Consider the following 25,626-nt stretch of genomic DNA (forward strand, 5'->3'; position numbering starts at 1 on the left):
CAAGAGGAGAGGATGTGGGTTTCTGCATCAGAGGTGAACGCTCCCAGATTAGTTCGCTCATTCCACACCTCTAATCCTGAGAAACCTGGTCCTGAGTGTCCGGAGGCCATTCGTAGAGGCGGAGTACTGTCACAAGTGTGTCAGAGGTGACAGTCATCCTGCGGTTGGTTGCAGATCTCTACGTTTGGCATTACAGACATCTTCTTAGAGGCTGTCTCTAGGACCTAGCGGCTACCTTCCTTTGGCTAATTAACTCCCTGGTCTGGGTGTATAAATACCTGCTGTGCACACACAGGGAGGCGACAGCAATATTCATTACTCCTTGTGAGCCTTCAGCAAGAGCAGTACTTCCTCCTCTCTGGTGTTTGAGGACGTGTGCGCATTTGTCCGGAGTCGTCTAAAAGCTAAGCGATTTCCCGTTTGTCCTTCCTTTTTGTCTTTAGAGTTCAGTGGAGATCGACTAGTGCTCATCTCCTCCCATCCCTAGCCTCAGTCTTACGCCCGGGAAAGACAGGGCAAGGAACGCGTGCTGCGATTGGTGAAGAGCCAATATAGGGTCGATAGTTGAGATAGGGTGACACTAGGCCAGACTAGGAGGTCTCCACTCCCCCCTTTCCTTAGCGTCTGGGCTCACTTTCCCCTCTGTGTTGCACTAAGTCTTTCCCACACCTTGCGTGACAGCGCCGCAGGAAATTGACGGAGATGACAATCAGCAGCGCCGCAGAAAACGCTGATAAGAGTCAGCAGATAAATGACCTCACACAAGGCATCCCCTGCGGTCAGATTATAAAGAGTCTGTCTGGAGGAGCGGGGCGACCATCACTAACCCAAAAACAGCGTGTACGTGGCTACTAATGCACAGACCCCCGGACCCCGCTGCTTCACCTGAGCCTGAGATGGGAGTAAAGTCTCAGCCACGTCTCCCCGACCTCATCACTGCTGGGACCAGAGGCTCAGCCTCTCCCAGTAGCCCCATGTGACTGCAGGGGCCACAGGGGAAGAGCCACATGTTTGGGAGCCAGGGCGGCAGGGATGGTGTCTGTGCATTAGTAACTGAAGGCTCATTTTAAGACTTCTAGAAGATCCACGGCGGATGTCACCAGAATGTGATGGCCCTGACAGGACAGACGGCTGCAGGCCGGGCCCCGTTCCACGTCTGGCACAGACACCACCATGGTTCAGCCTCATTCCAGGTTTATTCCACCATAAAGTTCTCCAGATGAACAAGATGTCGTTATCACAGAAGAAAAGTATAAAAATGCCCTAAATCCTTCCATGCCGCAGGGAGCAGATCCGAGGCCGAGCAGCGCCACCACCATTGCCAGTGACACCGGAGTGTTGGGGGCCGGGGGCGGATAGAAGGGTCCGGCCCCGGGGCTCCGGGCTCAGGACGTCCAGTCCAGTGTCCGTCACACATGTGACCGGTATTACCTTCTAATGTCTCAGCTGCGACCAGATAAATGGGGTCAGAATCCGCTGGACTTCACAAACTGCATTTTGTAGTTGCACTTGGGCTTCTTCTCGTTGGCGCTGTGGTTACTGCTTTGTCTGTCGGGGGCGCTGTGGTCAGTGGTCTCCGTTGCTGCTCCAGTCTCAGGGTCACTGGCGCTGTCACTGGCACCCAAATCCAGCTGTTTGTCTTCCTTAGGGGGGCTTTCTGGAGGAGAAGTCAGCTTTTCTTCAGAACTGGGGGGCTACGGAGATAAAATAATGATCAATGATGTATAAAGAAAAATACAAGAAAATGGACAAACTGAGGGAAAGGCCAAAGTTACTGATGACCGGACCCCCGACACAGGGGATATGTAGAGTTAAATGGTGGAACCCCACTCTCTGGCTTCAGCTTATATCGGAAGAACGCCCAGGCTCGCCACGCCCCCCGGGCCCCACACACACACACGGGGAAGTGGGGGGCCACACACACACACACCACACGGGGAGGTGGGGGGCCGCACACACACACACACACACACACACACACACACACACACACACACACACACACGGGGAAGTGGGGGGCCGCACGCACACACACACACACGGGGAGGTGGGGGGCCGCACACACACACACACACACACACACACACACACACGGGGAGGTGGGGGGCCGCATGCACACACACACACACACGGGGAGGTGGGGGGCCGCATGCACACACACACACACGGGGAGGTGGGGGGCCGCATGCACACACACACACACACACGGGGAGGTGGGGGGCCGCATGCACACACACACACGGGGAGGTGGGGGGCCGCACGCACACACACACACACGGGGAGGTGGGGGGCCGCACGCACACACACACACACGGGGAGGTGGGGGGCCGCACGCACACACACACACACACGGGGAGGTGGGGGGCCGCACGCACACACACACACACACGGGGAGGTGGGGGGCCGCACGCACACACACACGGGGAGGTGGGGATTGGGGGGGGCACAAACACACACAGGGAGGGTGGGGGGCTTTTCGCTGCAGACTGCAGGCACTTACCTCACTGAACCCGAGGCCGCAGTGCCGCCGGTTTCGCCCCGACGTTGTGCTGTCCATGCTCTGCTGGAACTGATGCTCCAGCTCATCGTTCATTTTGCGGTCCTCGTCTCCTGTGGGAGCAGGAGATTCTCACCATCATATCGTGCAGACATTGATACCGGACAGTCTGCGGTCCTAGGAAAGCTCGCCTCTGTACATGTGCAGTGTAAAAAAACTCTCGACTGTCAGGTGAAAGTGTTGAATTCATCGTTCTCGGCAGCACATTGTCTTGTGTAACCGCTGTGTGCTGCCGAGAACAGTGACAGTCTACTGCTTACTGACTGTCTGTGCACATGGGTCCAGGTTATTAAACTAACGCTGATCGGCAGTCATTTAAAGGGGAATGTCAGTGATCGTCCTCCTGAGCCGTCTATACGGCCGCAGGTCATAGGAAGACGAATAACAGGACACCTGATATCTGCGATCTGACGTCTCATTCCAGAGAAACCCATGTTTTCCTTCTATGTAAATGAGTTGTTCAGATCTATGGGCGGGGCATAGATCTCCTTGAGTGTCCGCCTTCAGAGCTTATTGTAAATGACAAGGGGTGTTACCAGAGTGATGGCCGCTCTCTGCTCTCCTGATCTCACTGCAGAGCTGTGTGTGATTATACCCATCGCACAGGAGCCAGGACTACACAGCAGAGCTGTGAGAGCTGCAGCAAATGTATTTGTAAGGAGACTAAGTTCAGTTCTACTGTCCCCTGTCATTAACAATTAGTGGTGGAGGCGGAGTCTTGGGAAGATCCATGCCTCGCCCATAGCAGCTCATTTACATATCAGAAATATGGATTTCTCTGGAATAAGACATCGGATAGCAGATCTCAAGGTGTCATTTTGTTTAGCTTCCTATGACCTGCGGCCGTATAGACAACTCAGAAGGACGATCAAAGACTCCCTTTAAGGCCTTGGGTCGTCAGGTGTTAATGCACCACAGCACAAACCCCTGATGAAGGAGCCAGATGAGGAAACCACCAGCTCTGCAGGAAGCCGCAGAACCATGGAGGCTGCACAGAGGGCGCTCTCCGGATATGTCCACAAGCTGTAGAAGGGTCTTTAACCACCTCATGAGTGTGGTCTGCAGAATCCCTGCCCCAGCTGCAGATGCCCCTCCGAGAGCAAGAGGGGAGTAAGGTCAGAGGTAAATCTGCTGTGTGACACCCGGGAACACAAAGACAAGAGGTGGCGGGAAGACCCCAAACACTAATTCTAATACCAAGTTGTGTCCGATAGACGCAGATGAAGGTTCAACCAGGGCTGCGAAGACGGTATAATATATAATACATTGGGGGCAGTAGTATAATATATAATACATTGGGGGCAGTAGTATAATATATAATACATTGGGGGCGGTAGTATAATATATAATACATTGGGGGCAGTAGTATAATATATAATACATTGGGGGCGGTAGTATAATATATAATACATTGGGGGCGGTAGTATAATATATAATACATTGGGGGCGGTAGTATAATATATAATACATTGGGGGCGGTAGTATAATATATAATACATTGGGGGCAGTAGTATAATATATAATACATTGGGGGCAGTAGTATAATATCTAATACATTGGGGGCAGTAGTATAATATATAATACATTGGGGGCGGTAGTATAATATATAATACATTGGGGGCGGTAGTATAATATCTAATACATTGGGGGCAGTAGTATAATATCTAATACATTGGGCGCGGTAGTATAATATCTAATACATTGGGGGCGGTAGTATAATATATAATACATTGGGGGCGGTAGTACAATATATAATACATTGGGGGCGGTAGTATAATATATAATACATTGGGGGCAGTAGTATAATATATAATACATTGGGGGCAGTAGTATAATATATAATACATTGGGGGCGGTAGTATAATATATAATACATTGGGGGCAGTAGTATAATATATAATACATTGGGGGCAGTAGTATAATATCTAATACATTGGGGGCGGTAGTATAATATATAATACATTGGGGGCGGTAGTATAATATATAATACATTGGGGGCGGTAGTATAATATATAATACATTGGGGGCAGTAGTATAATATCTAATACATTGGGCGCGGTAGTATAATATATAATACATTGGGGGCAGTAGTATAATATCTAATACATTGGGCGCGGTAGTATAATATCTAATACATTGGGGGCGGTAGTATAATATATAATACATTGGGGGCGGTAGTATAATATATAATACATTGGGCGCGGTAGTATAATATATAATACATTGGGGGCAGTAGTATAATATCTAATACATTGGGCGCGGTAGTATAATATCTAATACATTGGGCGCGGTAGTATAATATCTAATACATTGGGGGCGGTAGTATAATATCTAATACATTGGGGGCAGTAGTATAATATCTAATACATTGGGCGCGGTAGTATAATATCTAATACATTGGGGGCAGTAGTATAATATCTAATACATTGGGCGCGGTAGTATAATATCTAATACATTGGGGGCGGTAGTATAATATATAATACATTGGGGGCGGTAGTACAATATATAATACATTGGGGGCGGTAGTATAATATATAATACATTGGGGGCAGTAGTATAATATATAATACATTGGGGGCAGTAGTATAATATATAATACATTGGGGGCGGTAGTATAATATATAATACATTGGGGGCGGTAGTATAATATATAATACATTGGGGGCGGTAGTATAATATATAATACATTGGGGGCAGTAGTATAATATATAATACATTGGGGGCAGTAGTATAATATCTAATACATTGGGGGCGGTAGTATAATATATAATACATTGGGGGCGGTAGTATAATATATAATACATTGGGGGCGGTAGTACAATATATAATACATTGGGGGCGGTAGTACAATATATAATACATTGGGGGCGGTAGTATAATATATAATACATTGGGGGCAGTAGTATAATATCTAATACATTGGGGGCGGTAGTATAATATCTAATACATTGGGGGCGGTAGTATAATATATAATACATTGGGGGCGGTAGTATAATATATAATACATTGGGGGCAGTAGTATAATATCTAATACATTGGGCGCGGTAGTATAATATCTAATACATTGGGGGCGGTAGTATAATATATAATACATTGGGGGCGGTAGTATAATATATAATACATTGGGGGCGGTAGTACAATATATAATACATTGGGGGCGGTAGTACAATATATAATACATTGGGGGCGGTAGTACAATATATAATACATTGGGGGCGGTAGTACAATATATAATACATTGGGGGCGGTAGTATAATATATAATACATTGGGGGCAGTAGTATAATATCTAATACATTGGGGGCGGTAGTATAATATATAATACATTGGGGGCGGTAGTATAATATCTAATACATTGGGGGCAGTAGTATAATATCTAATACATTGGGCGCGGTAGTATAATATATAATACATTGGGGGCGGTAGTATAATATCTAATACATTGGGGGCGGTAGTACAATATATAATACATTGGGGGCGGTAGTATAATATATAATACATTGGGGGCAGTAGTATAATATCTAATACATTGGGCGCGGTAGTATAATATCTAATACATTGGGGGCGGTAGTATAATATATAATACATTGGGGGCGGTAGTACAATATATAATACATTGGGGGCGGTAGTATAATATATAATACATTGGGGGCAGTAGTATAATATCTAATACATTGGGGGCAGTAGTATAATATCTAATACATTGGGCGCGGTAGTATAATATCTAATACATTGGGCGCGGTAGTATAATATCTAATACATTGGGGGCGGTAGTATAATATCTAATACATTGGGCGCGGTAGTATAATATCTAATACATTGGGGGCGGTAGTATAATATCTAATACATTGGGGGCGGTAGTATAATATCTAATACATTGGGCGCGGTAGTATAATATATAATACATTGGGGGCAGTAGTATAATATCTAATACATTGGGGGCAGTAGTATAATATATAATACATTGGGGGCAGTAGTATAATATATAATACATTGGAGGCAGTAGTATAATATATAATACATTGGGGGCGGTAGTATAATATATAATACATTGGGGGCGGTAGTATAATATATAATACATTGGAGGCGGTAGTATAATATATAATACATTGGGGGCGGTAGTATAATATCTAATACATTGGGGGCGGTAGTATAATATCTAATACATTGGGCGCGGTAGTATAATATCTAATACATTGGGCGCGGTAGTATAATATCTAATACATTGGGGGCAGTAGTACGATGCAGGATGTGCTGGAAATGTTTCTATAATAATTTGGGAAAGTTATGAAATGTCCTATAAATGTCTGTTCTGTTACTGAGCTCAGGATCTCGGCTTTTAGTTGAGATGAATCTGTGCTGCACTTTATGTACACGCTCAGTAGTGACCGGGGCTGCACTTTATGGACACGCTCAGTAGTGACCGGGGCTGCACTTTATGTACATGCTCAGTAGTGACCGGGGCTGCACTTTATGTACACGCTCAGTAGTGACCGAGGCTGCACTTTATGTACATGCTCAGTAGTGACCGGGGCTGCACTTTATGTACATGCTCAGTAGTGACCAGTGCTGCACTTTATGTACATGCTCAGTAGTGACCGAGGCTGCACTTTATGTACACGCTCAGTAGTGACCGAGGCTGCACTTTATGTACACGCTCAGTAGTGACCGAGGCTGCACTTTATGTACACGCTCAGTAGTGACCGAGGCTGCACTTTATGTACACGCTCAGTAGTGACCGAGGCTGCACTTTATGTACACGCTCAGTAGTGACCGAGGCTGCACTTTATGTACACGCTCAGTAGTGACCGGGGCTGCACTTTATGTACACGCTCAGTAGTGACCGAGGCTGCACTTTATGTACATGCTCAGTAGTGACCAGTGCTGCACTTTATGTACACGCTCAGTAGTGACCGGGGCTGCACTTTATGTACATGCTCAGTAGTGACCGAGGCTGCACTTTATGTACATGCTCAGTAGTGACCAGTGCTGCACTTTATGTACATGCTCAGTAGTGACCGGGGCTGCACTTTATGTACACGCTCAGTAGTGACCGAGGCTGCACTTTATGTACACGCTCAGTAGTGACCGAGGCTGCACTTTATGTACACGCTCAGTAGTGACCGAGGCTGCACTTTATGTACACGCTCAGTAGTGACCGAGGCTGCACTTTATGTACACGCTCAGTAGTGACCGGGGCTGCACTTTATGTACACGCTCAGTAGTGACCGAGGCTGCACTTTATGTACATGCTCAGTAGTGACCGAGGCTGCACTTTATGTACATGCTCAGTAGTGACCGGGGCTGCACTTTATGTACATGCTCAGTAGTGACCGGGGCTGCACTTTATGTACACGCTCAGTAGTGACCGAGGCTGCTCTTTATGTACACGCTCAGTAGTGACCAGTGCTGCACTTTATGTACATGCTCAGTAGTGACCGGGGCTGCACTTTATGTACACGCTCAGTAGTGACCGGGGCTGCACTTTATGGACACGCTCAGTAGTGACCGGGGCTGCACTTTATGGACACGCTCAGTAGTGACCGAGGCTGCACTTTATGGACACGCTCAGTAGTGACCAGTGCTGCACTTTATGTACACGCTCAGTAGTGACCGGTGCTGCACTTTATGTACACGCTCAGTAGTGACCGGGGCTGCACTTTATGTACATGCTCAGTAGTGACCGGGGCTGCACTTTATGTACACGCTCAGTAGTGACCGGGGCTGCACTTTATGGACACGCTCAGTAGTGACCAGTGCTGCACTTTATGTGCATGCTCAGTAGTGACCGGGGCTGCACTTTATGTACATGCTCAGTAGTGACCGGGGCTGCACTTTATGTACACGCTCAGTAGTGACCAGTGCTGCACTTTATGTACATGCTCAGTAGTGACCGGGGCTGCACTTTATGTACACGCTCAGTAGTGACCGGGGCTGCACTTTATGTACACGCTCAGTAGTGACCAGTGCTGCACTTTATGTGCATGCTCAGTAGTGACCGGGGCTGCACTTTATGTACACGCTCAGTAGTGACCAGTGCTGCACTTTATGTACATGCTCAGTAGTGACCGGGGCTGCACTTTATGTACACGCTCAGTAGTGACCGGGGCTGCACTTTATGTACACGCTCAGTAGTGACCAGTGCTGCACTTTATGCACACGCTCAGTAGTGACCGGGGCTGCACTTTATGCACACGCTCAGTAGTGACCGGGGCTGCACTTTATGTACACGCTCAGTAGTCACCGGGGCTGCACTTTATGCACATGCTCAGTAGTGACCGGGGCTGCACTTTATGCACATGCTCAGTAGTGACCGGGGCTGCACTTTATGCACACGCTCAGTAGTGACCAGGGCTGCACTTTATGCACATGCTCAGTAGGAGTCAGCGTCGCAGAGTCAGAGGTTCGGCTCACCGATTCCACAGCCCGGGGTTCAACTACAACAGACGACTCACAGCCCTTGAAAGCCGGCAGATCTGTACGACGGGGGGTGTCAGGCCGTAAATCGCCCCTTCACGACTCCTTACCTGACCGGAAGTGTGACGTGGATTTGTGGTCTCCGATCACAAGACGCCCCGTGTGTTCTTTCTAGAAAAAAAAAATAAAAAAATCACTTAATGTGAAATAATGAACGGGAAACATCAGGCCCTGCATCCGTCAGAGACCCCACACATCTTCCCATAATCAGGCAAGCTTATTTACAGGGTTCTGCCATGGGGGCATTCACTCTTTGTGCCCTCTCCACTACTCAAGATTCTCCCGTGTAAAAAAGGGTTTAATACTCTTAAGAATGTGAAACCCCCCCGACGTTCCTCAGCCACAGACCCTCGAGAATCTGCCCTGGAAAAGTCCCAGTCTCCTGCTACCTGTTGCCAGCCCCAGCGCGGCAGCGGAGCGTATCGCCAGCCCCAGCGGAGCGTATCGCCAGCCCCAGCGCGGCAGGGGGAAACCGCACCAAAAGCAATCATAAGACTAGCCACTCACTGGGCAGAAAACCAGGGTCCTCCAGATTTGTCAACGGCTCTGATAAAGTCCCCATAAACAAACGCGCCCTCAGATTTCCTTTGCACCCCAATCCTATGGACCTTCGGGGTCACTGAGCGATGGGGGTGTCCCCCTAGTCCAGCAGTCTGGGGAGCTCTGCTCTCTGGCTCGGAAGGATGTGGTCTCTCACTCACCAGAGCGGCTCATCCACAGAGAAAAATCACGGAATATTCTTTATTAACAAAAATCTACAAATTAAGATTTGCAATGGACAAGTCACATGACAAAAGGCGAAAGTGATCCAGCCAATAAGCCAGGACTCGTAGCCTAAATCCAGGAGCCGCGAGAAAGGGTAGAAAACTGTCCGCAGACAGAGAGATGCTGTGGTTATCTGCACTGTCGTTGTGAGGTCACCTCTAGTGGGGGACGGGTAGTGCTGGACCCTGGGGGATAGGGGGGGCACAGCCCAGGCCTATGATTGGCGGTTACCTGCGCTGTCATTGTGAGGTCACCTCTAGTGGGGGAGGGGCAGTGCTGGACCTAAGGGGGCAAGTACAGACCAGTTTCTTATTTCTACACTGGAGAAGCCATTTGTGGATAGAAAATTAAAAACAGAAAACTCCTTTAAGGCCACGTTCACACGTTCAGTATTTGTAACCAGCAGTGGGTGATAAATACAGAAGTGATTACGAGCTTCTATTCTAATTTCGCCCTGATTGTTCCTCTCCTGGTAATAAATACTGATGTGAAATACTGACCAAATACTGAGGGTGTGACTGCGACCTCAAACTAACATTTCCATAAAGTCCCCTCTGAGTCCGGGTCATGGAGGAGCTCTGCGGTGTCCACCATTCGTCCTTCTCCAGTTATCTCACCTTTCCGGCCCCCATGAGCCGCAGGAATTTCTGCTTTCGTTCCTCATTGCCGAAATCCGCCCCCTCCCAGCTGCTGCCACCGGCCTGGAAATAAGGAAACCACAACTGAGCCTGACAACCGAGCACAAATATACTGACAACCGGAGAATAGGCCCAACCACCATAAAGAAGGAGAAAGCGAGAGGAGAGCAAAAGAGGCGGGGTTTGGAGCACTGTCCCCCAGGCCCCTCGCCTCCCTGCCCCCCTCACCCTCCTGTCCCCAGGCCCCTCGCCTCGCAGTCTCCCCAGGCCCCTCGCCCCCCTGTCCCCCCAGGCTCCTCGCCTCGCTGTCTTCCCGAGGGGCCCCTCGCCTCGCTGTCTTCCCGAGGGGCCCCTCGCCTCGCTGTCTTCCCGAGGGGCCCCTCGCCTCGCTGTCTCCCCAGGCCCCTCACCTTCCTGTCCCCCTCGCTGTCTCCCCAGTCCCCTCATCTCGCTGTCTACAAAGGCCCCTCACCTTCCTGTCCCCCTCGCTGTCTCCCCAGGCCCCTCACCTCGCTGTCTCCAAAGGCCCCTCACCTCCCTGTCCCCCTCGCTGTCTCCCCAGGCCCCTCACCTCCCTGTCCCCCTCGCTGTCTTCCCAGGCCCCTCACCTCCCTCTCCCCCTCGCTGTCTCCCCAAGCGCCTCACCTCCCTGTCCCCCTCGCTGTCTCCCCAGGCCCCTCACCTCCCTGTCCCCCTCGCTGTCTCCCCAGGCCCCTCACCTCCCTGCCCACCTCGCTGTCTCCTCAGGCCTCTCACCTCCCTGTCTCCCTCGCTGTCTCCCCAGGCCTCTCACCTCCCTGTCCCCCTCGCTGTCTCCCCAGGCCTCTCACCTCCCTGTCTCCCCAGGCCCCTCACCTCGCTGTCCCCCTCGCTGTCTCCCCAGGCCCCTCAACTCGCGGTCCCCCTCGCTGTCTCCAAAGTCCCCTCAACTCCCTGTCCCCCTCGCCCCTCACCTCCCTGTCTCCCCAGGCCCCTCACCTCTCTGTCCCCCTCCTTGCCCCCCTCACCTCCCTGTCCCCCTCGCCCCTCACCTCGCTGTCTCCCCAGGCCCCTCACCTCGCTGTCTCCCCAGACCCCTCACCTCGCTGTCTCCCCAGACCCCTCACCTCGCTGTCTCCCCAGACCCCTCACCTCGCTGTCCCTCTCCTTGCCCCCCTCGCCCCTCACCTCGCTGTCCCCCTCCTTGCCCCCCTCGCCCCTCACCTCCCTGTCCTCCTCCTTGCCCCCCTCGCCCCTCACCTCCCTGTCCCCCTCCTTGCCCCCCATCACCCCTCACCTCGCTGTCCCCCTCGCAGCCTCCCCAGACCCCTCACCTCACTGTCTCCCCAGGCCCCTCACGTCCCAGTCCCCCTCCTTGCCCCCCTCGCCCCTCACCTCGCTGTCTCCCCAGGCCCCTCACCTCGCTGTCCCCCTCGCAGCCTCCCCAGACCCCTCACCTCACTGTCTCCCCAGGCCCCTCACGTCCCAGTCCCCCTCCTTGCCCCCCTCGCCCCTCACCTCGCTGTCTCCCCAGGCCCCTCACCTCGCTGTCCCCCTCTTAGCCTCCCCAGGCCCCTCACCTCCCTGTCCCACTCACCTCGCTGTCCCCCTCTTAGCCTCCCCAGGCCCCTCACCTCGCTGTCCCCCTCTTAGCCTCCCCAGGCCCCTCACCTCGCTGTCTCCCCAGGCCCCTCACCTCGCTGTCCCCCTCTTAGCCTCCCCAGGCCCCTCACCTCCCTGTCCCCCTCTTAGCCTCCCCAGGCCCCTCACCTCGCTGTCCCCCTCTTAGCCTCCCCAGGCCCCTCACCTCGCTGTCCCCCTCTTAGCCTCCCCAGGCCCCTCACCTCGCTGTCCCCCTCTTAGCCTCCCCAGGCCCCTCACCTCGCTGTCCGGGCTCTGCTTCCCTCTCTTGTGGCCCCGCCGATGTTGATCTCCGCCCTTCGCTTGGCGGCTCATCGCTCAGATTCTTCGAGATTTCCGTATCCACGCAAGGGATGCCGGGATTCGGAACTGTACACAACTGGTCACGTGCTTCCTGTCACCGCCAATACTACATCTCCCATCATCCTTCACTGCGCGCATGTGTAGTTATCACACACTGACTGAGCTAGATGGTTACAGAAAAAAGAGCAGTATCCAGTCCTGCAGGTGCCCCCCAATGTATCTCCAGTCGCCCCCCAATGTATTTTCATTCCTCCAGGTGCCCCCCAATGTATTTCCAGGTGCCCCCCCAATGTATCTCCAGTCCTTCAGGTGCCCCCAATGTATATCCAGTCCTCCAGGTGGCCCCAAATGTATTTCCAGTCCTCCAGGTTCCCCCAATGTATATCCAGTCCTCCAGGTGGCCCCCAATGTATCTCCAGTCCTCCAGGTGCCCCCAATGTATCTCCAGTCCTCCAGGTTCCCCCGATGTATCTCCAGTCCTCCAGGTGCCCCCAATGTATCTCCAGTCCTACAGGTTCCCCCGATGTATCTCCAGTCCTCCAGGTTCCTCCAATGTATCTCCAGGTTCCCCCGTTGTATATCCAGTCCTCCAGGTGCCCCCAATGTATATCCAGTCCTCCAGGTGGCCCCAGTGTATATCCAGTCCTCCAGGATCCCCCAATGTATATCAAGTCCATCCAGGTTAACCCAATGTATCTCCAGTCCTCCAGGTTCCGCAAATGTATCTCCAGTCCTCCAAATTCCCCCAATGTATATCCAGTCCTCCAGGTTAACCCAATGTATCTCCAGTCCTTCAGGTTCCGCAAATGTATCTCCAGTCCTCCAGATTCCCCCAATGTATCTCCAGTCCTCCAGATTCCCCCAATGTATATCCAGTCCTCCAGGTTCTCCCAATGTATATCCAGTCCATCCAGGTTCCCCCAATGTATATCCAGTCCTCCAGATGGGCCCAATATATATCCAGTCCTCCAGGATCCCCCAATGTATATCCAGTCCTCCAGATTCCCCCAATGTATTTTCAATCCTCCAGGTGCCCCCCAATGTATCTCCAGTCCTCCAGGTGCCCCCCAATGTATCTCCAGTCCCCCAGGTTCCCCCAAATGTATTTCCAGTCCTCCAGATGCTCCCCAATGTATCTCCAATCCTCCAGGTGCCACCAATGTATATCAAGTCCTCCAGGTGTCCCCAATGAATATCCAGTCCTCCAGGTTCCCCCAATGTATATCCAGTCCATCCAGGTTCCCCCAATGTATATCCAGTCCTCCAGATGGGCCCAATGTATATCCAATCCTCCAGGATCCCCCAATGTATATCCAGTCCTCCAGGTTACCCCAGTGTATATCCAGTCCTCCAGGTGCCCCCAATGTATCTCCAGTCCCCCAGGTTCCCCCCAATTTATTTCCAGTCCTCCAGATGCCCCCCAATGTATCTCCAGTCCTCCAGGTGCCCCCAATGTATATCCAGGTTCCCCCAATGTACATCCAGTCCTCCAGGTGGGCCCAATGTATATCCAGTCCATCCACGTTCCCCCAATGTACATCCAGTCCTCCAGGTGGGCCCAATGTATATCCAGTCCTCCAGGATCCCCCAATGTATCTCCAGTCCTCCAGGATACCCCAATGTATATCCAGTCCTCCAGGTGCCCCCAATGTATATCCAGTCCTCCAGGTGCCCCCCAATGTATCTCCAGTCCTCCAGGTGCCCCCAAGGTATATCCAGTCCATCCAGGTTCCCCCAATGTACATCCAGTCCTCCAGGTGGGCCCAATGTATATCCAGTCCTCCAGGATCCCCCAATGTATCTCCAGTCCTCCAGGTTACCCCAATGTATCTCCAGTCCTCCAGGTGCCCCCCAATGTATCTCCAGTCCTCCAGGTGCCCCCCAATGTATCTCCAGTCCTCCAGGTGCCCCCCAATGTATATCCAGTCCTCCAGGTGCCCCCAATGTATATCCAGTCCATCCAGGTTCCCCCAATGTACATCCAGTCCTCTAGGTGCCCCCAATGTATATCCAGTCCTCCAGGTGGCCCCAATGTACATCCAGTCCATCCAGGTTCCCCCAATGTATATCCAGTCCATCCAGGTTCCCCCAATGTACATCCAGTCCTCTAGGTGCCCCCAATGTATATCCAGTCCTCCAGGTGGCCCCAATGTACATCCAGTCCATCCAGGTTCCCCCAATGTATATCCAGTCCTCCAGGTTCCCCCAATGTATATCCAGTCCATCCAGGTTCCCCCAGTGTACATCCAGTCCTCCTGCTGGGCCCAATGAATATCCAGTCCTCCAGGTGCCCCCAATGTATATCCAGTCCATCCAGGTTCCCCCAAATGTATATCCAGTCCTCCAGGTTCCCCCAATGTATATCCAGTCCATCCAGGTTCCCCCAATGTACATCCAGTCCTCCAGGTGGGCCCAATGTATATCCAGTCCTCCAGGATCCCCCAATGTATCTCCAGTCCTCCAGGTTACCCCAATGTATATCCAGTCCTCCAGGTGCCCCCAATGTATATCCAGTCCTCCAGGTTACCCCAATGTATATCCAGTCCTCCTGGATTCCCCAATGTATATCCAGTCCTCCAGGTTACTCCAATGTATATCCAGTTCTCCAGGTGCCCCCCAATGTATCTCCAGTCCTCCAAGTTCCCTCAATGTATCTCCAGTCCTCCAAGTTCCCTCAATTTATCTCCAGTCCTCCAGGTTGCCCCAATGTATCTCCAGTCCTCCAGGTTCCCCCCAATGTATCTCCAGTCCTCCAGGTGCCCCCCAATGTATCTCCAGTCCTCCAGGTGCCCCCCAATGTATATCCAGTCCTCCAAGTACCCTCAATGTATTTCCAGTCCTCCAGGTGCCCCCCAATGTATTTCCAGTCCTCCAGGTGCCCCTCCCCAATGTATCTCCAGTCCTCCAGGTTCCCCAATGTACCTCCAGTCCTCCAGATGCCCCCCAATGTATCTCCAGTCCTCCAGGTTCCCCCAATGTATTTCCAGTCCTCCAGGTGCCCCCCAATGTATCTCCAGTCCTCCAAGTTCCCTCAATGTATCTCCAGTCCTCCAGGTGCCCCCAATGTATCTCCAGTCCTCCAGGTTCCCCCCAATGTATCTACAGTCCTCCAGGTGCCCCCCAATGTATCTCCAGTCCTCCAGGTGTCCCCCAATGTATATCCAGTCCTCCAGGTGGCCCCCAATGTATATCCAGTCATCCAGGTGGCCCCAATGTATATCAACTCCTCCAGGTTCCCCCAAATGTATATCCAGTCCTCCAGATTCCCAGAATGTATCTCCAGTCCTCCAGATTCCCCCAATGTATATCAAGTCCTCCAGCTGGCCCCAATGTATATCCAGTCCTCCAGGTTCCCCCAATGTATATCCAGTCCATCCAGGTTCCCTCAATGTATATCCAGTCCTCCAGATGGGCCCAATGTATATCCAGTCCTCCAGGATCCCCCAATGTATATCCTGTCCTCCAGGTGCCCCCAATGTATATACAGACCTCCAGGTGGGCCCAATGTATATCCAGTCCTCCAGGTTCCCCCAATGTATTTTCAATCCTCCAGGTGCCCCCCAATGTATTTCTAGTCCTCCAGGTGCCCCCCCAATGTATCTCCAGTCCCCCAGGTTCCCCCCAATGTATTTCCAGTCCTCCAGATGCCCCCCAATGTATCTCCAGTCCTCCTGGTGCCCCCCAATATATCTCCAGTCCTCCAGGTGCCCCCAATGTATCTCCAGTCCTCCAGGTGCCCCCAATGTATATCCAGTCCATACAGGTTCCCCCAATGTACATCCAGTCCTCCAGGTGGGCCCAATTTATATCCAGTCCATCCAGGTTCCCCCAATGTACATCCAGTCCTCCAGCTGGGCCCAATGTATATCCAGTCCTCCAGGATCCCCCAATGTATCTCCAGTCCTCCAGGTTACCCCAATGTATATCCAGTCCTCCAGGTGCCCCCAATGTATATCCAGTCCATCCACGTTCCCCCAAAGTACATCAAGTCCTCCAGGTGGGCCCAATGTATATCCAGTCCTCCAGGATCCCCCAATGTATCTCCAGTCCTCCAGGTTACCCCAATGTTTCTCCAGTCCTCCAGGTGCCCCCCAATGTATCTCGAGTCCTCCAGGTGCCCCCAATGTATATCCAGTTCAACCAGGTTCCCCCAATGTACATCCAGTGCTCCAGGTGCCCCCAATGTATATCCAGTCCATCCAGGTTCCCCCAATGTACATCCAGTCCTACAGGTGGGCCCAATGTATATCCAGTCCTCCAGGATCCCCCAATGTATCTCCAGTCCTCCAGGTTACCCCAATGTATATCCAGTCCTCCAGGTGCCCCCAATGTATATCCAGTCCTCCAGGTTACCCTAATGTATATCCAGTCCTCCAGGATCCCCCAATGTATATCCAGTCCTCCAGGTTACCCCAATGTATATCCAGTCCTCCAGGTGCCCCCAATGTATATCCAGTCCTCCAGGTGGGCCCAATGTATATCCAGTCCTCTAGGATCCCCCAAAGTATTTTCAGTCCTCCAGGTGCCCCCCCAATGTATTTCCAGTCTTCCAGGTGCCCCCTCAATGTATCTCCAGTCCTCCAGGTTCCCCCAATGAATCTCCAGTCCACCAGGTGCCCCCCAATGTATCTCCTGTCCTCCAGGTGCCCCCCAATGTATCTCCATTCCACCAGTTTCCCCCAATGTATCTCCAGTCCTCCAGGTGCCCCCCAATGTATCTCCAGTCCTCTAGGTGCCCCCCAATGTATCTCCAGTCCTCCAGGTGCCCCCCAATGTATATCCAGTCCTCCAGGTTCCCCCAATGTATATCCAGTCCTCGCGGTTCCCTCAATGTATTTCCAGTCCTGCAGGTGCCCCCAATGTATCTCCAGTCCTTCAGGTTCCCCAAATGTATCTCCAGTCCTCCAGGTGCCCCCCAATGTATTTCCAGTCCTCCAGGTGCCTCCCCAATGTATCTACAGTCCTCCACGTTCCCCCCAATGTATCTCCAGTCCTCCAGGTGCCCCCCAATGTATCTCTAGTCCTCCAGGTTCCCCCAATGTATCTCCAGTTCTCCAGGTTCCCCCAATGTATATCCAGTCCTCCAGGTTCCCCAATGTATATTCAGTCCTCCAGGTGCCCCCCAGTGTATCTCCATTCCTCCAGTTTCCCCCAATGTATCTCCAGTCCTCCAGGTGCCCCCCAATGTATCTCCAGTCCTCCAGGTGCCCCCCAATGAATTTCCAGTCCTCCAGGTGCCCCCCCAATGTATCTACAGTCCTCAATGTTCCCCCCAATGTATGTCCAGTCCTCCAGGTGGGCCCAATGTATCTCCAGTCCTCCAGGTTCCTCCAATGTATCTGCAGTCCTCCAGGTTCCCCCAATGTATATCCAGTCCTCCAGGTTTCCCAATGTATAGCCAGTCCTCCAGGTGCCCCCCAATGTATCTCCAGTTTCCCCCAATGTATCTCCAGTCCTCCTGGTGCCCCCCAATGTATCTCCAGTCCTCCAGGTGCCCCCCAATGTATCTCTAGTCCTCCAGGTGCCCCCCAATGTATATCCAGTCCTCCAGGTTCCCCCAATGTAGATCCTGTCCTCCCGGTTCCCTCAATTTATTTCCAGTCCTCCCCATGCCCCCAATGTATATCCAGTCCATCCAGGTTCCCCCAATGTATATCCAGTCCTCCAGGTGGGCCCAATGTATATCCAGTCCTCCAGGATCCCCCAATATATCTCCAGTTCTCCAGGTTCCCAAATATAGCTCCAGTCCTCCAGATTCCCCCAATGTATATCCAGTCCTCCAGGTTCCCCCAATGTATATCCAGTCCTCCAGGTAACCCCAATGTATATCCAGTCCTCCAGGTTCCCCCAATGTATATCCAGTCCTCCAGGTGCCCCCAATGTATATCCAGTCCTCAAGGTTCCTCCAATCTATATAAAGTCCTCCAGGTGGCCCTAATGTATATCCAGTCCTCCAGGTGGGCCCAATGTATATCCAGTCCTCCAGGTGCCCCCAATGTATATCCAGTCCTCCAGGTTACCCCAATGTATATCCAGTCCTCCAGGTGCCCCCAATGTATATCCAGTCCTCCAGGTGGGCCCAATGTATATCCAGTCCTCTAGGATCCCCAATGTATTTTCAGTCCTCCAGGTGCCCCCCAATGTATTTCCAGTCTTCCAGGTGCCCCCTCAATGTATCTCCAGTCCTCCAGGTTCCCCCAATGAATCTCCAGTCCACCAGGTGCCCCCCAATGTATCTCCTGTCCTCCAGGTGCCCCCCAATGTATCTCCATTCCTCCAGTTTCCCCCAATGTATCTCCAGTCCTCCAGGTGCCCCCAATGTATCTCCAGTCCTCCAGGTGCCCCCCAATGTATCTCCAGTCCTCCAGGTGCCCCCCAATGTATATCCAGTCCTCTAGGTTCCCCCAATGTATATCCAGTCCTCCCGATTCCCTCAATGTATTTCCAGTCCTGCAGGTGCCCCCAATGTATCTCCTGTCCTCCTGGTTCCCCAAATGTATCTCCAGTCCTCCAGGAGCCCCCCAATGTATTTCCAGTCCTCCAGGTGCCTCCCCAATGTATCTACAGTCCTCCACGTTCCCCCAATGTATCTCCAGTCCTCCAGGTGCCCCCCAATGTATCTCTAGTCCTCCAGGTTCCCCCAATGTATCTCCAGTCCTCCAGATTCCCCCAATGTATATCCAGTCCTCCAGGTTCCCCAATGTATATTCAGTCCTCCAGGTGCCCCCCAATGTATCTCCAGTCCTCCAGTTTCCCCCAATGTATCTCCAGTCCTCCAGGTGCCCCCCAATGTATCTCCAGTCCTCCAGGTGCCCCCCAATGTATCTCCAGTCCTACAGGTGCCCCCCAATGTATCTCCAGTCCTCCAGGTGCCCCCAATGTATATGCAGTCCTCCAGGTTCCCCCAATGTATATCCAGTCCTCCCGGTACCCTCAATGTATTTCCAGTCCTGCAGGTGCCCCCAATGTATCTCCAGTCCTCCAGGTTCCCCCAATGTATCTCCAGTCCTCCAGGTTCCCCCCAATGTATTTCCAGTCCTCCAGGTGCCCCCCAATGTATCTCCAGTCCTCCAAGTTCCCTCAATGTATCACCAGTCCTCCAAGTTCCCTCAAATTATCTCCAGTCCTCCAGGTGCCCCCAATGTATCTCCAGTCCTCCACGTTCCCCCAATGTATCTCTCGTCCTCCAGGTTCCCCCCAATGTATCTCCAGTCCTCCAGGTGCCCCCCAATGTATCTCCAGTCCTCCAGGTGCCCCCCAATGTATATCCAGTCCTCCAAGTTCCCTCAATGTATCTCCAGTCCTCCAAGTTCCCTCAATGTATTTCCAGTCCTCCAGGTGCCACCCAATGTATTTCCAGTCCTCCAGGTGCCCCCCCCCAATGTATCTCCAGTCCTCCAGGTTCCCCAATGTATCTCCAGTCCTCTAGGTTCCCCCAATGAATCTCCAGTCCACCAGGTGCCCCCCAATGTATCTCCTGTCCTCCAGGTGCCCCCCAATGTATCTCCATTCCTCCAGTTTCCCCCAATGTATCTCCAGTCCTCCAGGTGCCCCCCAATGTATCTCCAGTCCTCCAGGTGCCCCCCAATGTATCTCCAGTCCTCCAGGTGCCCCCCAATGTATATCCAGTCCTCCAGGTTCCCCCAATGTATATCCAGTCCTCCCGGTTCCCTCAATGTATTTCCAGTCCTGCAGGTGCCCCCAATGTATCTCCAGTCCTTCAGGTTCCCCAAATGTATTTCCAGTCCTCCAGGTGCCTCCCCAATGTATCTACAGTCCTCCACGTTCCCCCCAATGTATCTCCAGTCCTCCAAGTGCCCCCCAATGTATCTCTAGTCCTCCAGGTTCCCCCAATGTATCTCCAGTTCTCCAGGTTCCCCCAATGTATATCCAGTCCTCCAGGTTCCCCAATTTATATTCAGTCCTCCAGGTGCCCCCCAATGTATCTCCATTCCTCCAGTTTCCCCCAATGTATCTCCAGTCCTCCAGGTGGGCCCAATGTATATCCAGTCCTCTAGGATCCCCAATGTATTTTCAGTCCTCCAGGTGCCCCCCAATGTATGTCCAGTCCTCCAGGTGGGCCCAATGTATCTCCAGTCCTCCAGGTTCCCCCAATGTATCTCCAGTCCTCCAGGTTCCCCCAATGTATCTCCAGTCCTCCAGGTTCCCCAAATGTATATCCAGTCCTCCAGGTTTCCCAATGTATAGCCAGTCCTCCAGGTGCCCCCCAATGTATCTCCAGTTTCCCCCAATGTATCTCCAGTCCTCCAGGTGCCCCCCAATGTATCTCCAGTCCTCCAGGTGCCCCCCAATGTATCTCTAGTCCTCCAGGTGCCCCCCAATGTATATCCAGTCCTCCAGGTTCCCCCAATGTATATCCTGTCCTCCCGGTTCCCTCAATGTATTTCCAGTCCTCCAGATGCCCCCAATGTATATCCAGTCCATCCAGGTTCCCCCAATGTATATCCAGTCCTCCAGGTGGGCCCAATGTATATCCAGTCCTCCAGGATCCCCCAATATATCTCCAGTTCTCCAGGTTCCCAAATGTAGCTCCAGTCCTCCAGATTCCCCCAATGTATATCCAGTCCTCCAGGTTCCCCCAATGTATATCCAGTCCTCCAGGTAACCCCAATGTATATCCAGTCCTCCAGGTTCCCCCAATGTATATCCAGTCCTCCAGGTGCCCCCAATGTATATCCAGTCCTCCAGGTTACCCTAATGTATATCCAGTCCTCCAGGATCCCCCAATGTATATCCAGTCCTCCAGGTTACCCCAATGTATATCCAGTCCTCCAGGTGCCCCCAATGTATATCCAGTCCTCCAGGTGGGCCCAATGTATATCCAGTCCTCTAGGATCCCCCAATGTATTTTCAGTCCTCCAGGTGCCCCCCAATGTATTTCCAGTCTTCCAGGTGCCCCCTCAATGTATCTCCAGTCCTCCAGGTTTCCCTAATGTATATCCAGTCCTCCAGGTTCCCCAATGTATATTCAGTCCTCCAGGTGCCCCCCAATGTATCTCCATTCCTCCAGTTTCCCCCAATGTATCTCCAGTCCTCCAGGTGCCCCCCAATGTATCTCCAGTCATCCAGGTGCCCCCCAATGTATCTCCAGTTCTCCAGGTGCCCCCCAATGTATCTCCAGTCCTCCAGGTGCCCCCCAATGTATATGCAGTCCTCCAGGTTCCCCCAATGTATATCCAGTCCTCCCGGTTCCCTCAATGTATTTCCAGTCCTGCAGGTGCCCCCAATGTATCTCCAGTCCCCCAGGTTCCCCCAATGTATCTCCAGTCCTCCAGGTGCCCCCCAATGTATTTCCAGTCCTCCAGGTGCCCCCCAATGTATCTCCAGTCCTCCAAGTTCCCTCAATGTATCACCAGTCCTCCAAGTTCCCTCAATTTATCTCCAGTCCTCCAGGTGCCCCCAATGTATCTCCAGTCCTCCACGTTCCCCCAATGTATCTCCCATCCTCCAGGTTCCCCCCAATGTATCTCCAGTCCTCCAGGTACCCCCCAATGTATCTCCAGTCCTCCAGGTGCCCCCCAGTGTATATCCAGTCCTCCAAGTTCCCTCAATGTATCTCCAGTCCTCCAAGTTCCCTCAATGTATTTCCAGTCCTCCAGGTGCTCCCCAATGTATTTCCAGTCCTCCAGGTGCCCCCCCAATGTATCTCCAGTCCTCCAGGTTCCCCAATGTATCTCCAGTCCTCCAGATGCCCCCCAATGTTTCTCCAGTCCTCCAGGTTCCCCCAATGTATCTCCAGTCCTCCAGGTGCCCCCAATGTATCTCCAGTCCTCCAAGTTCCCTCAATGTATCTCCAGTCCTACAAGTTCCCTCAATGTATCTCCAGTCCTCCAGGTGACCCCAATGTATCTCCTGTCCACCAGGTTCCCCCAATGTATCTCCAGTCCTCCAGGTTCCCCCCAATATATCTCCAGTCCTCCAGGTGCCCCCCAATGTATCTCCAGTCCTCCAGGTGTCCCCCAATGTATATCCAGTCCTCCAGGTGGCCCCCAATGTATATCCAGTTCTCCAGGTTCCCCCACTGTATATCCACTCCTCCAGGTTCCCCCAAATGTATATCCAGTCCTCCAGGTTAACCCAATGTATCTCCAGTCCTCCAGGTTCCGCAAATGTATCTCCAGTCCTCCAGATTCCCCCAATGTATCTCCAGTCCTCCAGATTCCCCCAATGTATATCAAGTCCTCCAGGTGGCCCCAATGTATATCCAGTCCTCCAGGTTCCCCCAATGTATATCCAGTACATCCAGGTTCCCCCAATGTATATCCAGTCCTCCAGATGGGCCCAATGTATATCCAGTCCTCCAGGATCCCCCAATGTATATCCAGTCCTCCAGGTTACCCCAGTGTATATCCAGTCCTCTATGTGCCCCCAATGTATATACAGTCCTCCTGGTGGGCCCAATGTATATCCAGTCCTCCAGGTTCCGCCAATGTATTTTCAATCCTCCAGGTGCCCCCCAATGTATTTCCAGTCCTCCAGGTGCCCCCCCAATGTATCTCCAGTCCCCCAGGTTCCCCCAATGTATTTCCAGTCCTCCAGATGCCCCCCAATGTATCTCCATTCCTCCAGGTACCCCCCAATATATCTCCAGTCCTCCAGGTGCCCCCAATGTATATCCAGTCCATCTAGGTTCCTGCAATGTACATCCAGTCCTCCAGGTGGGCCCAATGTATATCCAGTCCTCCAGGATCCCCCAATGTATCTCCAGTCCTCCAGGTTACCCCAATGTATATCCAGTCCTCCAGGTGCCCCCAATGTATATCCAGTCCTCCACGTTACCCCAATGTATTTTCAGTCCTCCAGGTGCCCCCAAATGTATTTCCTGTCTTCCAGGTGCCCCCTCAATGTATCTCCAGTCCTCCAGGTTCCCCCAATGAATCTCCAGTCCTCCAGGTGCCCCTCAATGTATCTCCAGTCCTCCAGGTGCCCCCCAATGTATCTCCATTCCTCCAGTTTCCCCCAATGTATCTCCAGTCCTCCAGGTGCCCCCCAATGTATCTCCAGTCCTCCAGGTGCCCCCCAATGTATCTCCAGTCCTCCAGGTGCCCCCCAATGTATCTCCAGTCCTCCAGGTGCCCCCCAATGTATATCCAGTCCTACAGGTTCCCCCAATGTATATCCAGTCCTCCCGGTTCCCTCAATGTATTTCCAGTCCTGCATGTGCCCCCAATGTATCTCCAGTCCTCCAGGTTCCCCCAATGTATCTCCAGTCCTCCAGGTGCCCCCAAATGAATTTTCAGTCCTCCAGGTGCCCCCCCAATGTATCTACAGTCCTCCACGTTCCCCCCAATGTATGTCCAGTCCTCCAGGTGGGCCCAATGTATCTCCAGTCCTCCAGGTTCCCCCAATGTATCTCCAGTCCTCCAGGTTCCCCCAATGTATCTCCAGTCCTCCAGGTGCCCCCCAATGTATCTCCATTCCTCCAGTTTCCCCCAATGTATCTCCAGTCCTCCAGGTGCCCCCCAATGTATCTCCAGTCCTCCAGGTGCCCCCCAATGTATCTCCAGTCCTCCAGGTGCCCCCCAATGTATCTCCAGTCCTCCAGGTGCCCCCCAATGTATATCCAGTCCTACAGGTTCCCCCAATGTATATCCAGTCCTCCCGGTTCCCTCAATGTATTTCCAGTCCTGCATGTGCCCCCAATGTATCTCCAGTCCTCCAGGTTCCCCCAATGTATCTCCAGTCCTCCAGGTGCCCCCAAATGAATTTTCAGTCCTCCAGGTGCCCCCCCAATGTATCTACAGTCCTCCACGTTCCCCCCAATGTATGTCCAGTCCTCCAGGTGGGCCCAATGTATCTCCAGTCCTCCAGGTTCCCCCAATGTATCTCCAGTCCTCCAGGTTCCCCCAATGTATATCCCGTCCTCCAGGTTCCCCAATGCATATCCAGTCCTCCAGTTGCCCCCCAGTGTATCTCCATTCCTCCAGGTGCCCCCCAATGTATCTCCAGTCCTCCAGGTGCCCCCCAATGTATATCCAGTCCTCCAGGTTCCCCCAATGTATATCCTGTCCTCCCGGTTGCCTCAATGTATTTCCAGTCCTCCAGATGCCCCCAATGTATATCCAGTCCATCCAGGTTCCCCTAATGTATATCCAGTCCTCCAGGATCCCCCAATATATCTCCAGTTCTCCAGCTTCCCAAATGTAGCTCCAGTCCTCCAGATTCCCCCAATGTATATCCAATCCTCCAGGTTCCCCCAATGTATATCCAGTCCTCCAGGTAACCCCAATGTATATCCAGTCCTCCAGGTTTGCCCAATGTATATCCAGTCCTCCAGGTGCCCCCAATGTATATCCAGTCCTCAAGGTTCCTCCAATCTATATAAAGTCCTCCAGGTGGCCCTAATGTATATCCAGTCCTCCAGGTGGGCCCAATGTATATCCAGTCCTCCAGGTGTCCCCAATGTATTTCCAGTCCTCCAGGTGTCCCCCCTATGTACAGTACAGACCAAAAGTTTGGACACACCTTCTCATTTAAAGATTTTTCTGTATTTTCCTGACTATGAAAATTGTACATTCACACTGAAGGCATCAAAACTATGAATTACCACATGTGGAATTATATACTTAACAAAAAAGTGTGAAACAACTGAAAATATGTCTTATATTCTAGGGTCTTCACAGTAGCCACCTTCTGCTTTGATGACTGCTTTGCACACTCTTGGCATTCTCTTGATGAGCTTCAAGAGGTCGTCACCGGAAATGGTCTTCCAACAATCTTGAAGGAGTTCCCAGAGATGCTTAGCACTTGTTGGCCCTTTTGCCTTCACTCTGCGGTCCAGCTCACCCCAAACCATCTCGATTGGGTTCAGGTCTGGTGACTGTGGAGGCCAGGTCATCTGGCGTAGCCCCCCATCACTCTCCTTCTTGGTCAAATAACCCTTACACAGCCTGGAGGTGTTTGGGGTCATTGTCCTGTTGAAAAATAAATGATGGTCCATCTAAACGCAAACCGGATGGAATAGCATGCCGCTGCAAGATGCTGTGGTAGCCATGCTGGTTCAGTATGCCTTCAATTTTGAATAAATCCCCAACAGTGTCACCAGCAAAACACCCCCACACCATCACACCTCCTCCTCCATGCTTCACGGTGGGAACCAGGCATGTAGAGTCCATCCGTTCACCTTTTCTGCGTCGCACAAAGACACGGTGGTTGGAACCAAAGTTCTGAAATTTGGACTCATCAGACCAAAGCACAGATTTCCACTGGTCTAATGTCCATTCCTTGTGTTCTTTAGCCCAAACAA

General features: G+C 52.1%; 1 protein-coding gene across 1 annotated transcript; it reads right to left on the minus strand.

Annotated features, from left to right (window-relative positions):
• Window positions 1-1,167: 1,167 nt before the first annotated feature.
• CUNH11orf58 (chromosome unknown C11orf58 homolog) lies at window positions 1,168-12,453 on the minus strand. Its single transcript, XM_073659051.1, has 5 exons — window positions 12,297-12,453; window positions 10,416-10,499; window positions 9,084-9,144; window positions 2,501-2,610; window positions 1,168-1,694 (listed from the first exon to the last, which is right to left on the minus strand). The coding sequence occupies exons 1-5, from the start codon at window positions 12,369-12,371 to the stop codon at window positions 1,467-1,469; spliced, it is 558 nt and encodes a 185-aa protein (XP_073515152.1). The 5' UTR covers window positions 12,372-12,453; the 3' UTR covers window positions 1,168-1,466.
• Between the last annotated feature and the right edge of the window lie 13,173 nt (window positions 12,454-25,626).

This window comes from Phyllobates terribilis, unplaced genomic scaffold (assembly GCF_046119375.1).
Source record: "Phyllobates terribilis strain yellow unplaced genomic scaffold, ASM4611937v1 Scaffold_13__5_contigs__length_258822181, whole genome shotgun sequence".
Lineage (NCBI taxonomy): Eukaryota > Metazoa > Chordata > Amphibia > Anura > Dendrobatidae > Phyllobates > Phyllobates terribilis.

Excerpts from the sequence above, each read along its gene's own strand:
- CUNH11orf58 (XM_073659051.1), bottom strand. The coding sequence starts at position 12,371 with ATGAGCCGCCAAGCGAAGGGCGGAGATCAACATCGGCGGGGCCACAAG. Across the intron at positions 10,500-12,296 it reads AGCAGAGCCCGGACAGCGAG|GCCGGTGGCAGCAGCTGGGA; the intron begins GTGAGGGGCCTG and ends CCTTATTTCCAG. Across the intron at positions 1,695-2,500 it reads GCGGCCTCGGGTTCAGTGAG|CCCCCCAGTTCTGAAGAAAA; the intron begins GTAAGTGCCTGC and ends TTATCTCCGTAG.